General features: G+C 42.5%; 1 protein-coding gene across 7 annotated transcripts in view; it reads left to right on the forward strand.

Annotated features, from left to right (window-relative positions):
* The window catches only part of TENM1 (teneurin transmembrane protein 1), an 897,331-nt gene that overhangs the window by 861,877 nt on the left and 19,920 nt on the right, over nt 1-15,534 (forward strand). For all 7 annotated transcript variants that reach the window (XM_061598133.1, XM_061598132.1, XM_061598131.1 and 4 more), the window contains 3 exons: nt 396-568; nt 6,336-6,571; nt 11,758-12,054. In XM_061598133.1, coding sequence (XP_061454117.1) covers nt 396-568; nt 6,336-6,571; nt 11,758-12,054 — 706 coding nt within the window. The remainder of the gene's footprint in view (nt 1-395; nt 569-6,335; nt 6,572-11,757; nt 12,055-15,534) is intronic.

Below are 15,534 nucleotides of genomic sequence, written 5' to 3' on the forward strand. Positions count from 1 at the left end.
TTTGAGAGATTGCATTAGGCAAGGCAAGCAGCTTCATGGGTGTCACAAGCTTCAGCCGATCAGCACTCTATATACATTTAATGCTGAGGAAGGTGGAAGAGGGTTTTGTGATTGTTCATATGCAATCAGTACATGTGGGGAGTTTTAGGGGGGAGACCTTTTGATTGTCATAAAGTTCAGCCAATCAGCACTCTGAATAGCTGGTTTCAGCTAGAAACAGGAAGTGCTGAATTCTTGTAGGTTGCACCTCTGGCCATAAAAGAGTGAATGTGGATCCACAGCAGGATCACTGATCAAAATATGTACTGTCTATGCAGCCTAAATAGAACTCCACCTCCCTTTTTTTAAGTGTTTATGTACTGCATTTGCTATTTCTATGTATCTTCTTTTCCCAGGTATGATTCAGATGGTCACTTAACCAATGCAACATTTCCGACTGGTGAGGTTAGCAGTTTCCATAGTGATATAGAAAAATTGATGAAAGTTGAAGTCAATACTTCAAACAGGGAAAACGTGATCACAGCTACAAACTTTTCAGCTACCTCAACTATTTATACATTAAAACAAGGTAGTTAAAAATACATCTTTTTCTTTTTGTCTTCCTGTCTTGAAAGTCTGAAGTCCTGCAGTTTTTGTGTTTACTGAATGCATTTAGAAAAGGTCTGCATCAGTTTCCTGTGGTTTGATATACTAGTTCCTACTAAATTATTGTAACAGTATGAAGAGAGGAAGTGTAGTTGCATGGGGGCCACAGCTTGGAAGATTACTTTTAAAAAGTAATAAATTACAGTTACAATTACATGGCTCAAAAACGTAGTAATTACCATTCCAATTACAATTGCTCTGAAAGTAACTGACTGCTTTTTCTCAAAAGTAATCACTACAATTACATTTCAGTTACTTTTTTTTAAAAAAAACCCTACAAGGTGCTGGCCTTGGCTGCTGCACATTAAGTAGCCAAAACAACATTAAAAATAAGCATGCACATACAGAGATAGTAGGATAATTCTTTTTATCCATAAGATAGCAATGGTGGTCTCTCCTTTGGTAAGGGAGGTGGAGAGGGAGGCAGAGGCCACTACTCAGATCTTTGCACATCAAACCTAGTGCAACTCCCCCCCATTCAGCCAGCAAGCATAATCTCTACCTCCCAGACCCTGCCCTGCCACCAACTAAGGGACACTCACCCAAGCAAACATTTTCCCGAGATGGGAAAAAGTTAAAATACTGCAAATGCAGCACAAACACACACAAACACACATGTTGTCATCTTTCACCTCCACAGTTCTTTATCTCCATCCTCCTGCTGCCTCCTTCTCCTCCTTTATCCATGTTCTTGCCCTCTGGCTCCTTTTTCCCTCCACTCCATTCTTCACCACCACCATCCATATTTTAAAAACAACTGTTTTCTCCACGCCACCCCGTCTCTCTCTCCACCTCCTCCCTCATCGTCTCCTACCCACCCACAGAGCATGAGGAAAGAGCGACACTGCACAGAAGCCCAGTTTGAGGCACATGATTTTCATTCACAAATCAGAGGTGCAGACGACTTCCCCTGCTTCTCCCCCCCCCAATAATAGCCCAAAGTAATGCTGGAAACATTGCTATTACTCCACAAAAGTATTACTCCACAAAAAATTACTCCTAGTTCTATTACAAACACAATGTGAACGAATTACCCACTCGTTCCTCAAAAAAGTAATAAATTACAAGTAATTTGTTACTTGTAATGAATTACTTCCAAGTTCTGATGGGGGCAGTGCCCTCAAGGATGCCACAATGCATACAGTTCCTAAATGAAGGTAGCATCTGGGGGTTTCGTGGGTAGGTCCCACCAGGGTGGATACAGAGGAGGGGGTGCCAGTGGAGAGAAATAGATGAGGAAGCAAACAAGAAAGCCAGATGAGCAAGGAAAATGAGAGGACAGACATTGAGAAGGAACATTAAAGAGATATAGTCAGAGGGGAAAGGGAACGAAGGAAGGAGGCTGCCTTACCTCAGTGAGCGCTGAGAAACAGGAAGAGAGGAGAGTAAAGGAAGAAAGGAGGGAGGATCTGGGGTTTTTAACCCCAATGGGGAACTAGGATTGGAGAAAGTAAGAAAAATTATTAGGGCAGAGCGAGACTGTACATTATGGTATAGAGGGGTCCTGTGGTGAAACAGAGTACTCAAACTCTCATAGCAAACGGCCCACTAAGGGTTTTCTGATGATAAAAATCCAACTAGGACTGGGGCAGGACAGCCTTGAGAAAGATATTTCCCATATTCCCAGACCCATCAACCTAACATCAGCCCCAGGTAAATTGGACAAAAGTATGGCACGTTTATCAATGGCAATTGTTTCCAGCGTGGGAGAGGTGCTCCTTAAAGCAATGCTAATGCAAAGTCTTGCATCAACTTGCAGTGCTGCTGAAATGCCTCATATTGCAACATCTGTGGTAGGGCTGTGGTTGCACTTCATTTCATTGGTAATGTGCCCATTTAACAAGGATAGAGGCCTGTGGGTCTTCAGATGTTGGTGGATTCCATCATCCCTTACCATGGGCCATGCTGGCTGGGGCTGATGGCAGCCCAACAGCATCTGGAGGGACACAGCTTCCCCATCTCTGCCATACCGTAACTGCTAGCATCAGTCATCAAACCAAACTACTGGTGCAATTCAAGAATGATGATGGCATTTCCTTTATTCCTCTCTCCATTTAAATTAAAAACCAAACTCAAGTGGTATGGAACCTATAGCCCTTCAGAAGTTGTTGGATTGCAATTTCCATTAGCCCTAGCCAGTATGGCCAATGGCAAGGATGATGGGAATTGTAGGCCATCGGCATCTGGAAGGTGACAGGTTCTTCATCCCTACTTTAGCCAATGGTAACAAATCAGATTGGGTTTTCCATGCCCTAAGTCTCAAGGGGATGTTCTATTTATTTCCTTAATCACACTATTAGCTAAGTGCAGTATACCCAGAAGTTCATCTCTCGGTGTGCTGGAGGGCTGCCATCGGTAAGGAAAATTTGCTTCCAAATACAATTCAAGGTGCTGGTTTTGACCTTCAAAACCCTAAACGGTTTGGAACGTAGGTATCTGTCTGTCCACCTTCCCCTCTTTAATCATGCCCATCGCACAACAGCCAGGGAAGAGGGCCTGTTGTGAGTGCCTACAATATCTAAAGCCAGACTGGTGAATACTTACGACAGAGCCCTCTCTGTCATGGCCCCTAGTCTATGGAATGCTCTCCCCCTCTCTTCCTGTTTTTAGCTGCTGAAGACACATCCTTTTATGTAAGTATTTGGTTTAAATCTGTGTAATCCACTTTGGGACCGGCATTCTAGGTGAGAGGCAGACAACAAAAATGATGATGATGATGATGTGCCTTATGCAGAGCACATGTGTTGCATATAGAAAGCCCCAAGTTCAATCCCAGGCATCTCCAGGTATTGCTGGGAAAGCCCCTGACTGAAACATGAGAGTAACTACAAATCAGTGTAGGCAATACTGACCTTAGATGGAGCAATAGTCTGACTTAGTATAAGGCAGCTTCCTATATTCCATAGGAACGTAGGAGCATATTCCAGGGGAGGGGTGTTGGCAGGAAGACTCCTACACATAAAAAAATAGTTTTTCCCAGTATAAAAGTAACTTCTGTCTGTTCATCTATAATGTTTACATTGCCAACGTTCTGTCTTTCCTTTCCTTCAACTCTTTTGTTTCTCATCTAAAGTACTTAAGATTCTGAGGTCTTTCGGGACTGGGCTCCATGTCTTTTATTTATTTATTTATTTATATCCTGCCCTTCCTTCCAGAAAGAGCCCAAGGCAGCAATCAAAATGCTAAAAACACTCTAAAACATCTTAAAACAAAACATCTTTTTAAAAAAGCTTTAAAAACATCTTTAAAAGCAATTCCAGCACAGCTACAGACTGGCTTGTTGAAAGAGGAAGGTCTTTAGTAGGCGCCGAAAAGATAACAGAGATGGCGCCTGTCTGATTTTTAAGGGGAGGGGATTGCAAAGGGTAGATGCCACTACAGTAAAGGTCCGCTTCGTATGTTGTGCGGAACGGACCTCCTGATAAGATGGTATCTGCAGGAGGCCCTCACCTGCAGAGCACACTGATCAACTAAATATATAAGGGGTAAGATGATCTTTCAGGTATCCTGAAAGCTATATAGGGCTTTGTACACCAAAACCAAAATCTTGAACTTGGCTCAGTAGCTAATGGGCAGCCAGTGCAATTCTTTCAGCAGTGGAGTAACATGTTGGCAATACCCTGCCCCACTGAGCAGTTGCAACACCACATTTTGCACCAGCTGCAGTCCCCAAACCTATCTCAAGCGCAGCCCCACATAGAGTGCATTACAGTAATCCAGCCTGGAGGTTACCAGTGCATGGACAACAGGCTATCCCAGTCCAGAAATGGTCACAGCTGTCTTACCAGCAGAAGCTAGTAAAAGGCACTCGTAGCCACTGAGGACACCTGGGCCTCTATCAACAAGGATGACTCCAGGAGCACTCTCAGACTATGAACCTACTGTTTCAGAGGGAGTATGACCCGTTCAAAGGAAGCAACTGACCAATTATCTGAACCCAGGAACTACCAACCCACAGTGCCTCTGTCTTGCTAGGATTCATCTCAGTTTATTAGCCCTCATCCAGCCCACCACTGTCCAAGCACCTGTCCAGGGCTTGCATGGTCTCTCTTGATTCAGATTTTACAGAGAAATAGAGCTGGGTTTCATCAGTGTACTGCTGATACCTCACCCCAAAGCTCCTGATGACTGCTCCCAAGGGCTTCGTATAGATGTTAAACAGCATGGGACAAGATGGTACCCTGCGGCACCCCGCTCCATAACTGCCAGGGGGCCAAAAGACACCTTCTCCAGCCCTTCACTTCCAGCATTCTGTATGCTACTTTGATAAGAACATCACAAACCACCAACAGGTGCATGTGATCATGCATTTGGCTGGGAGAGAGGAATAAAAAAAATTGCATAACTTTTTTGATACATGAAAAAAGTGTCTCTGCACTCTTAATGCACTCTAAGAGCCAGTATGGTGTAGTACTTAGAGAAAAGTTGTGGGGAGTTCAGCCAGCCTTCCAAGGACCACATGCCAGTGGTGGGCAGGACCAGAAGCAAAAGTGGGTGGAGCAACAAGTGTTAATCTTACTTTTGTATGGTAGGCTAGTTTCTACCCACACTCACACGCCTCTGTCATTCATCCAGGGAGGCAAGAGGCAGTATCAGAGTTCCAGGACATATCCCGGCCAGGCAAAAACACTCAAGGAGGATACAAAGCAAGGCCAGTGAAGTGTGTAGCCCCAGGAGAGAGGACGTTGCTGGATGCGGTGGAGTATTCCATGGGCCAGACAGAGAGTTCTAAGGGGCCACATTTCATAGAATCATAGAATAGTAGAGTCGGAAGGGGCCTATAAGGCCATCAAGTCCAACCCCCTGCTCAATGCAGGAATCCAAATCAAAGCATTCCCGACAGATGGCTGTCCAGCTGCCTCTTGAATGCCTCCAGTATCGGAGAGCCCACCACCTCTCTAGGTAATTGGTTCCATTGTCGTATGGCTCTAACAGTTAGGAAATTTTAGCCCTCAGGCCCTCAGTTCCCCACCCCTGGGTGAGAGTGCAGTAAAATTTGCAGTAAAATACTATGACCTGGCAGACCAAAGTTCAAATTCCAATGCAGCCATGAAGCTCACTGAGTGACCTTGGTACATGTACTGTCTCTCAATCTAACCTATCTCACAGGACTATTGCAAAACTAAAATGGAGATGGCTAGATTCATGGACCCCACTCTGAGGCCTTTGGAGGAAAGATGGGTTATAAATGTCCTAATGAATACATACATTTTGCCGTACCTTTCCATAACTCTTAAGAGGCATTTGATTTTAAATCATAAATCTTTTTATCTTTCATAACAGCTCTGTTGTTATGACTTAAGCTCAACATCCACAGCTGCATTGTAGCTATTTAATTAAACAATCACCAGGTTTGACCTCAACTCCGTATTAAATTCCTCCAGAAAAATAGGGTTTTCAGCAATACCCCAAAGGCAGTAAATCTGAAGCATTCAAAAGGCTAACTTGAAGTCCCTTGAAAGCAAAATAGCTTTGTTCAAGATGGAGAGCATGGTGCCTATGTATCTACTAAGGTCTGAATGTAGTAACAATAAAAGTCTTTAATTTTCAAGTTGTAAAGATGTACAGATGTTGGCAATGCCTACTGCTGTCTGAACTATGCATAAATATAATCTTTGCATGCTTAACATTTGCTTCATAAAGCCAAGAAGTGCTGAACTCTCTCCCCTTCCTTGTTTTGTTGCCGACAGACAATACTCAGAATATCTATCGGGTCAGTCCGGATGGGTCACTAAGAGTCACTTTTGCCAGTGGAATGGAGATCACACTGAACACAGAGCCTCACATCCTTGCAGGTGTTGTCAACCCCACTTTAGGAAAATGCAGTATCTCTTTACCTGGGGAGCATAACTCCAACCTTATAGAATGGAGACAAAGGAAGGAACAGACCAAAGGCAATATCTCTGCATTTGAGAGAAGGTTACGGGTAAGGTTTTTGTCTTGTGTGTAAGATACAATCCTTTGGAAAGCAATCCATCTCAGAAATGTTGAGATGTTGTTATTCTTAATGCCCAAATGTCATTCTGTCTGCACTGGCTGCCTGTTTGTTTTTGTGTCCAGTTCATGGTGTTGGTGCTGATCTTTAAATCTCTAAACAGTCTGAGACCATGCTACCTGAAGGATCATCTGTAGGCGATCTTAAATTTAGTTCTCCACACTTCTGAAGAAATTTGCATTAAAAATATCCAGGAATATTCTGCAGCATTCCAGTGCAACTTTCTCTTAGTAGGCAAATTTTTGTATGTGGTTGTAACTAATGTACACATTTTTGCAAGCAATTTCTATTAATACAATGCCTTTGGTATGTTATTTAAGAAGTGTGTATCAGGATAAATTTGCAGTAAAATACTCAAGAACTTTCATGAAGAAATCACAAATTTCTGCAGAAATGTGGAGAACTGAATTTAAGATTGGTAAAATGAGAAACTGAGAGCACCGAAACTGATAGATCCTCCCATCCCTAATAAAGACTAGACGTGGTCTAACCTCCATGTACGCTTTGTCCAAGCAAATCAGAATGAGTGTTCAGTAAATACCTTGCATTGGGCCCAGTAGCTCACTGACAGCCAGTGCAGCATTTTCCTGAAAGTAACACGTGGTCCTACTGAGCTGTCCCTCTTACCCACCCTAGCAGCCACATTCTGCACTAACTGTAGCTTCCAGACTATCTTAATAATAATAAAGAAGAAATATCTAAGGCCACTGCACCTCTCTTCTCGCACACTGCATAACACAGGAGTAAGGAACCTCAGGCCTAAGGGCCAAATGCATCCCTCTCTCTCTGGTCCTCAAGATCCATGACCCTTCCCTAGGCCACATCCTTCTCCCAGGCAATACCCCTCACTGTACCTGCTCCATGTCTTCCTTGAGTGTTTTGCCTGGCTGAAATATGTTCTTAAACTATGGCAATGCCTCTTACTTGCCTGCGCGGAGAGGTGTTTGGGTAGGAACCTCTTTTTTTGTGTGGCTCCTGTAATGCTCTACCCACTTTCACTTCTGGCCTAGCCCACTAATAGTATATGGCCCTCATGAGGCTACTCTCAAGGGAATGCATCTCCCACCTCTGACATATCCGCATGCCAGGGAAATAGAGAAGAGTCGGAACTCATTCCTGCCCTCCAGCCACTGGACAAAAAGGGAAGGGATGGAGGACATTTGGGGGAGTGGAAAGCTGACAGGAAAGGTATTTGGGGGGCATGAGGACCACTGGGGAAGAGCAGCAGGAACATTTGGGGTTCTTCAGGTTTCAACCCAAGCCAGAGAACAATTGGAGGCACTTATAAAGCTTGCCTCTCATTTGAGATGTGCTTTTCTGAGATCCCCAAGTTCTCTTCCAAGCCCATCTCTGGAAAACTGTGTTGGCATTCCACTTCTGTGTTTACATACACAGAACTGTCACCATCACACCCAATTTGCTTTATGGCTTGTATTTAACCTGAGTATTAACAGATCCCTATGGCAGGTGGTCAATATTTTTCTGTTTAATTAACAGACTTAAGTTTGAGACCCAAAGGCATCAATTACGTGCAGGAAAAATGCTTTAGGAAATCTGTTTTTCATCTGACAGAACTACTCCTTTGGGATGCCTTGATGAGTACAATGAATAGCATTCAAGCTAAAGGTCTAACAACAATATTCTACACATCTCAGAGGAGGGCAACAAGGATGGTCAGGGGACTGGAAACAAAGCCCTATGAGGAGAGACTGAAAGAACTGAGCATGTTTAGCCTGGAGAAGAGAAGACTGAAGGGAGATATGATAGGACTCTTCAAGTACATGAAAGGTTGTCACATAGAGGAGGCTCAGGATCTCTTCTCGATCATCCCAGAGTGCAGGACACAGAATAATGGGCTCAAGATGCAGGAAGCCAGATTTCGACTGGACATCAAGAAAAACTTCCTAACTGTTAGAGCCATACGACAATGGAACCAATTACCTAGAGAGGTAGTGGGCTCTCCAACACTGGAGGCATTCAAGAGGCAGCTGGACAGCCATCTGTCGGGAATGCTTTGATTTGGATTCCTGCATTGAGCAGGGGGTTGGACTCGATGGCCTTATAGGCCCCTTCCAACTCTCTATTCTATGATTCTATGATTCTATACAGTAATTGTTATAGTGATCCCTCACTGGCCCAGCTTCACACACCAAGTGTTTTACATGGAGAGATGGGTGTGTGAGTGTGTGTAAAACCTGCCCTACTGTAAAAAAGCAAAATCTGCATGGATTGCACCATCCACTTTTGCCTCTGGCCCCACACACCACCGGCATGTGGCCCCTGGAAGGTTGCCCAGAAGCACGGATGGAAAGATTTGTCAATTTCTGTTCTTCCTGTTTCTCACTTTTCCAGTCTTAAATTCAATTCTCCACATTTAGCAATTTGCTATTTTTTAAAAAAAAAAATTCTCCTGAAAATTCTTCAGCATTTTAGTGTGAATTTCTCCTAATAAAACATGGTCTGTGTGCAGTTTTGACTAATGCACACATTTTGCAAACAATTTCTCATCATGTAATGCATTTTTGTATGTTATTTTCACTCATATGTTCTTTTTTCTGCACGTTTTCCCCTCATATTTAAACATTGGTCGGAGAACTGCTTTGCAATATTTGGATAAGTGAATTTTGACAGATGGCTCTCTTCCAGTTCTCATATTGTTTCAGAAAATGTGGATTTGATAGATTCAATTTCAGATGTGAACTGAATCAAATTTCTCTCCCATTCCAGAAGGGAATGCAGCCCTCTGGCTGAAAAAAGGTTCCCTTCTCCTGTTTTCCCGGGGAACAAATGCCAAGTTTGGTAGGAGCTATTTGGACTGGGAAAAGAGCATAGTGCAGTGAATTCTTCCATCTGTTCCTCCATCTCAGACACTTCCTTCTGTATTTTTCAACTTGCACTTTCCCTTCACATCACTCATTGAGCTCCTGTCATTAATGCCTCATGTGCAGCAGCATGTGAATGCACAGCTGTCCATCAAACAGGTTCCAGCATGCCAAAGCATGAAATTTGGTAGGAACAAGAATTTTAGCTGCTTTCAGAAGTCCCAAATGGTAGGCAGTAATTTCGGGTTCCCTAACAGCAAGTGTCTCATATCCTGTGCCTGCTGGTGCCTGGTTCAATATCATTCTGCCACCACTAATGCTGTAGCCTTACCTTGCAGGTAGGAGGTGGCATATCGCAGGAGTAGCCAATATGGTGCCCTCCAGTTGTTGATGGACTACAACTTCCATCACCCCTGCCCATTGACCATGCTGGCTGGAGCTGATGGAAGTTGAAGTCCACAACAGCTGGGTGGCACCTCACTGACCCTACATACCTTACATACTTATCAGTAGATCAAGGACATCCAACCTGGTGCCCTGCAGATGATGTAGACTACAAATCCCATAATCCATAACTATTGGTAATTTGAGCTGCTGGGATCCTACAACATCTGCAGGGCACTAGGTTAGCTACCGTTGAGATGGATCAAGCCATGAACAACAAATGTGTCTCTTGATTACATGTCATCTAGCTAGGGATAGATACACAGAATTCTGCTTCCATATGTATCTTTATTTGTTTACTGTATTTATTTTGTCTGAATATCTGTTGAGACTGTCACCTGTTATGTTCTCTGTGCACACAGCAGGCTGGCAAAGTAAGCAACAGGCAAAATTCCCTTAGGAGCGAGGGCAAATCTCTCTGTGCAGGCTCAGAGGTGCTCAGCTACTTAATTCTGAGAGGGCACTGAGAAAGCTGCAGTAGCTTAGTAGCGAGAGGAAAACACTCTGGACATGCTCAGACTCTTCATCACATATTCTAGAATTCAGTGCTGTTACTGAAAATGATCATTCAACTGAGCACCAGTAGGCCTTGGACAAAATAATAATAATCTTGAGTAGGAGAGGAAATGATGATCCATTTACCCACGGCAAAGAAAGGGGTTGGGGGATGCTTTTAAAAATGAGATAAAGATTGTTGGGCTAATGCATAGTGGGCCTTGGCACAAATTAAATACTAGATAGTAAAGAGGGCCAAGAAGGAACTGGAGTGGATTTTGGGGTGGGGGAGGAGAGGAATTCTGGCTGTTCTCTGGATATTGAGGTATTGAGGTAGCTGGCAAAGAAAACTGGAATCAGTACATTAGGATTTTGAGCTTGAGATCACAATACCTCAAGGACTGACCTCCCCCATATGAACCTACCTAGAACCTGAGATCAACATCTGAAGTCCTTCTTTGTGTGCCCCCTCCAAGAGATCTGTGCATTAAAATCTTCAGATGATGCCCTTATCTGAGTTCCTTCTGTAAGAAAGCTGAAAGACCACCGGCCCCTATATAGATCTGTAAGATCACTTGCATCATCTGAGGAAATTCTACTCATGGTGCCGAACACGCTCTACATAATATCATAGAGCAGTGACCCGAAAAGAGGCATTTTCTGCCATTGCCCTGTACTATGAGATGTCCTTCTCTCTGCTGTTACGTGAAGCAACCATCATTTGTTTCTCATGTCTTGTACATATCTTTTTGCCTAGGCTTTAAGATCTGACTGTGTTTTTATTTCCTTGAATTCCCTGAATTCCTGTTTTTATTTGCTTTCATACTGCTGTTCTACTGGTTCTATGTTGTGTGTGTGTGTTAATGATGCTGTTTATTGTTTTTATGTTGTGCACTGCTTAGAGATTTTTTAAAATCCCAAGTGCTTTATAAATACTCTAAATAAATGAATAAAGTTATGTGTTCACAACAAAGAGGGCCTTTTGGTAGTGGTACCCCAGTTGTAATATACTCTCCTGCAGGAAGTAAGCCTGGGACCAACATATTCTTTTCTTTTCTTTTTGTACCAGATAAAGGCATTTTTAATTGTCCAGCCTTTTCACATTTACTGTACAGTTTTGAGTGGTTGAATAAGGCATTTTTTCATATTTTATTATGTTCTGATTTTGGGTTTTTTTAAAAAAATTGCTGGGTTTCTATATTGTATTGGTATTTGATTTTGATGTACCCCCCCCCACCCTGGACTCCTTGGTTTGGATGAAGTTTAGAAATTTGCAAAATAAATAATGAGTATGCCTTCATCTACAGGAATTAATTTCAGTTAAATATGTAACACTGTTCCTGCTATGTTCATTAGGCCCACAACAGAAACCTGCTATCAATTGATTTTGACCACATCACGAGAACAGGGAAGATCTATGATGATCATCGGAAGTTCACACTTCGGATTCTCTATGACCAGGTGGGCCGTCCAATCCTTTGGTCTCCCCTCAATAAATACAACGAAGTCAACATCACTTACTCGCATTCTGGATTAGTGACCTATATCCAGAGAGGAACATGGACTGAAAAGATGGAGTATGACCCAGGTGGGAAGATCATTTCCAGAACATGGGCAGATGGAAAAATATGGAGCTACACATACTTAGAAAAGGTGATTCCTTTTTTAAAATGCATGGTGTGAAGATTGCAGTGCCAGTCTGGATTAAGCCAAATGATGGGATATAGCCCCCCTCGTTTGGAATCTCAAAGAAGCAGCTACCACTGGAAAAAAAAGTACTGAAGTTATTAATTATATAGTGCTTACTTGCTAAATGGCTTCTAAGCTGTTTACAAGAGTAAAACCAATTATAAAAATATATCCACATATCATGAAACCATTTCATCAAAACATTAAAAACATCCATAATTAAAATGTACAATAAAACAAGCCCATTAAACTAGCATAATAATTAAAACAGCAATTAAACAATTAGATCAGGAAGTTCAGATAAGGACATCAGGGGAATGGTTATCCAAACAAGTTTGTCTTCAAGACCCAACGGAATGCCAATACTGATAGTGACGCTGATATTTCAGAAGAGAAAGCATTTGGACACTGCTGCCCGCCCCCCAGGGATCGGGAACTGGGGAACCCAGTCCCCTTCAGATCTTGTTGGACTCCAGCTCCCATCAGTTCAAGCCAGTGTGGCCAGTCTTCAAGGATGATGGTAGTTGGAGTCCAGCAACATCTGGAGGAGCACAGCTTTCCCACATCTGCTCTAGATTAATGAATGTTTGCTTTAGATTTAGAGTCTAAATTAGGAATGATTGAGGTATTCAGTTTCTGTGAATTCCATTGCGAACTGATTTCTCAAGTTAATGTGCTGATCAGAACATGAACTGTCTCTTGAAATAGGGCGCTTGTTCTACCCTTTTTATTGTCCTCTTCTGTTTCTAAACAATAACTCTTTTAATAGTTCTCTTTGTCCCTACCTACTAGGCGCTGTATTGTCGCATTTAGGGTTCTGACCATGTTTCTATCTCCTTTTGCTTTTCTTCTGTCTTTAACCATTTTAAGAGTTTCTTCAGTCATCTATTGAGGTCTTTCGCTCTTTTTAACGAGAGGTATTGTCTTTTTGCATTCTTCCCTGATAATGTCTCTGACTTAAGTCCATAGTTCTTCTGGTTCTCTGTGAATTAAGTTTAAAGCCTCAAATCTGTTCCTTATTTGATCTTTATATTCTTCTGGAATGTTATTTAAATTACATTTTGGCATTATGATTGCTTTCTTCTTCTTCTTCTTCTTCTTCTTCTTTAGCTTTACTTTGATTTTTGATAGTAGTAGTTCATGATCTGTACCGCAGTCTGCCCCGGTCTTGTTTTCACAGAAAGTATGGAACTTCTCCATCTTCTGCTACCAATTATATAATCAATTTGATTCCTATATTGACCATTTGGTTGATGTCCATATGTACAGTCATCTTTTCGGTTGCTCAGAAAATGTCTTTGCAAGAAACAAATTATTGGCTTCACAGAATGTTGAATGTTGGCGGCAGCAGCAAAAAAGGGGAAAAATAAAAGTAGGGTGAGAATCCTTCACTTCTGTTCAGCTGATCTACATGGATCAGCTGAGGAAGCTCTGCATGCATTTCTGTGCATACAACAGTATGTGTGAGAGTGTGGTGTGTCCACATCCACTTTTGACTACACCCATCATTGGCATGTAGCCCCAGCACAGTTGGTCAAAAGTGAATGCAGCCCTTGGTTTCAGAAGAAAAGAATAGCACAGAATTCTGTTCCTCCACCCACTGAATGAGTGACAGTGTTCTGATCTTCAGAGTAGCAATCAGTTGATTGGGGCTGCACACAAGCCAAGAGAGGATAAGTGTCAAGGAGAAGCCTGCTTCTGTTTATTATTTTATTTTATTTATTTATTTACAGTCATTTAATATTTGTCCACTTAATATTAGAAATTAGTAGTAGTAGTAGTAGTATTTAGATTTATTGCCTGCCCTTCACCCAAAAGTCCCAGAATGTGTCACAGCAGTTTTAAAATATATCATTAAAAACAGTTAAAAACACATCACACAAAATAGGGTGGGCCTGAAAAATATACATCTCAGGTGTCAAAGGCCAGAGTAAAAAGAGGTGCGCCTTCAGCATTCACTGAAAACTATACAGTGAAGTTGTCCAATGCACCTCTGTGGGGAGAGAGTTCCACAACTTCAGGGCTGCAACAGAAAGTGCCCTCTCCCTGCCCACTACCCTCCCAAGCTTCTGAGGGCAGCAGAATTACCAAGAGGGCTCTTCCGCGGATCTTCACACCTGAGAGGTTCTGTAGGGAAGGAGGTGGTCTTTCAGATATTTAAGACCTAAGTTGTTTAGGGCTTTAAATGAAACATGAAATCTCTAAGCAGTGTACAGTAAAACTCAAATGTGCAATAAAACCATCAGTGTAAGATGTCAAAAGTGGATAACCAATGGTGCTTCTTGTATGGCAAGGGGGAAGAGCTTTTCAAAGAACAGGGGCAACAGCAGAAAATGCCCCTTTACAAGTCACTGCCTTACCATGGTCTATCGGTGCCCCCAGTAGGAAAACATGGAAAGCTGCCTTATACCAAGTCAGACCATTTGTCCATCTAGCTCATTATAGTCTATCCTGACTGGCAGTGGCTGTCCAGTGCTACAGACAGGAAATATCCCTAGCCCTGCCTGGAGGTGCCAGGTATTGAACCTGGGACTTTCTACCTGCAAAGCAGTTGCTCTGCCATGGAGCTTCAGCCTTTCCCCCAGTTATCTCAGTGGTTCTTTGATTATCTCAGTGATGCACCTGGTGTACTATACACAGTATATGGGCAGGTGACCTTTCAGGTTATGCATCTCCCTTGTTGGAGCAATGCTGTATCCTACAAAAGAAAGCCTTCACAATACACCTTCCAACAGGATGACACTTCATGGATCTGTTGAAGTAGGCCCTAGTTCATGAACACGTATGCCATAATAAATTTGCCAGTCTTTAAGATGCTGAGAGCCAGTGTGGTGTTGTGGTTAAGGTGTTGGACTATGACCCGGGAGACCAGGGTTGGAATCCCCACATAGCCATGAAGCTCACTGGGTGACCTGGGGCCAGTCACTGCCTCTCAGCCTCAGAGGAAGGCAATGGTAAACCACCTCTGAATATTGCTTACCATGAAAACCCTATTCATAGGGTCGCCATGAGTCGGGATCGACTTGAAGGCAGTACATTTATTTTTTTTAATATGCTACAACCCTCTTTGCTCTTTTCACAATACACAATAATCTTTGTTTTTAGACATTTTCATCACACCAAGGGTTGAATCTGAAGAACCAAGAACGGAAGGCAAATAGCTGCTCGCACTTTTCTCGAAGAGTTTGTGTACTGGTATAACACAATTGATAGCAATGTTCATGCTTCCCTTGTGCAAGAGAAGGAATATGTTCTTTTTTTAGTTTGACATTTTTTCTCTCTCACTTGGTGCTCTAGTATGAAGCTAGCCTTTTCCATGAATGTAAAATACCTCTGCATACTGAAGGGTATGTTCAGATCCAACCCAATGTTCTTTTAAATACTTGATACTTAAATACTTTAAATACATCACAGTCTTTTCTTTTTCTATTTGCATTTCATTTA

This window comes from Rhineura floridana, chromosome 16, assembly GCF_030035675.1.
Source record: "Rhineura floridana isolate rRhiFlo1 chromosome 16, rRhiFlo1.hap2, whole genome shotgun sequence".
In the NCBI taxonomy this organism is placed as follows: Eukaryota; Metazoa; Chordata; class Lepidosauria; order Squamata; family Rhineuridae; genus Rhineura; species Rhineura floridana.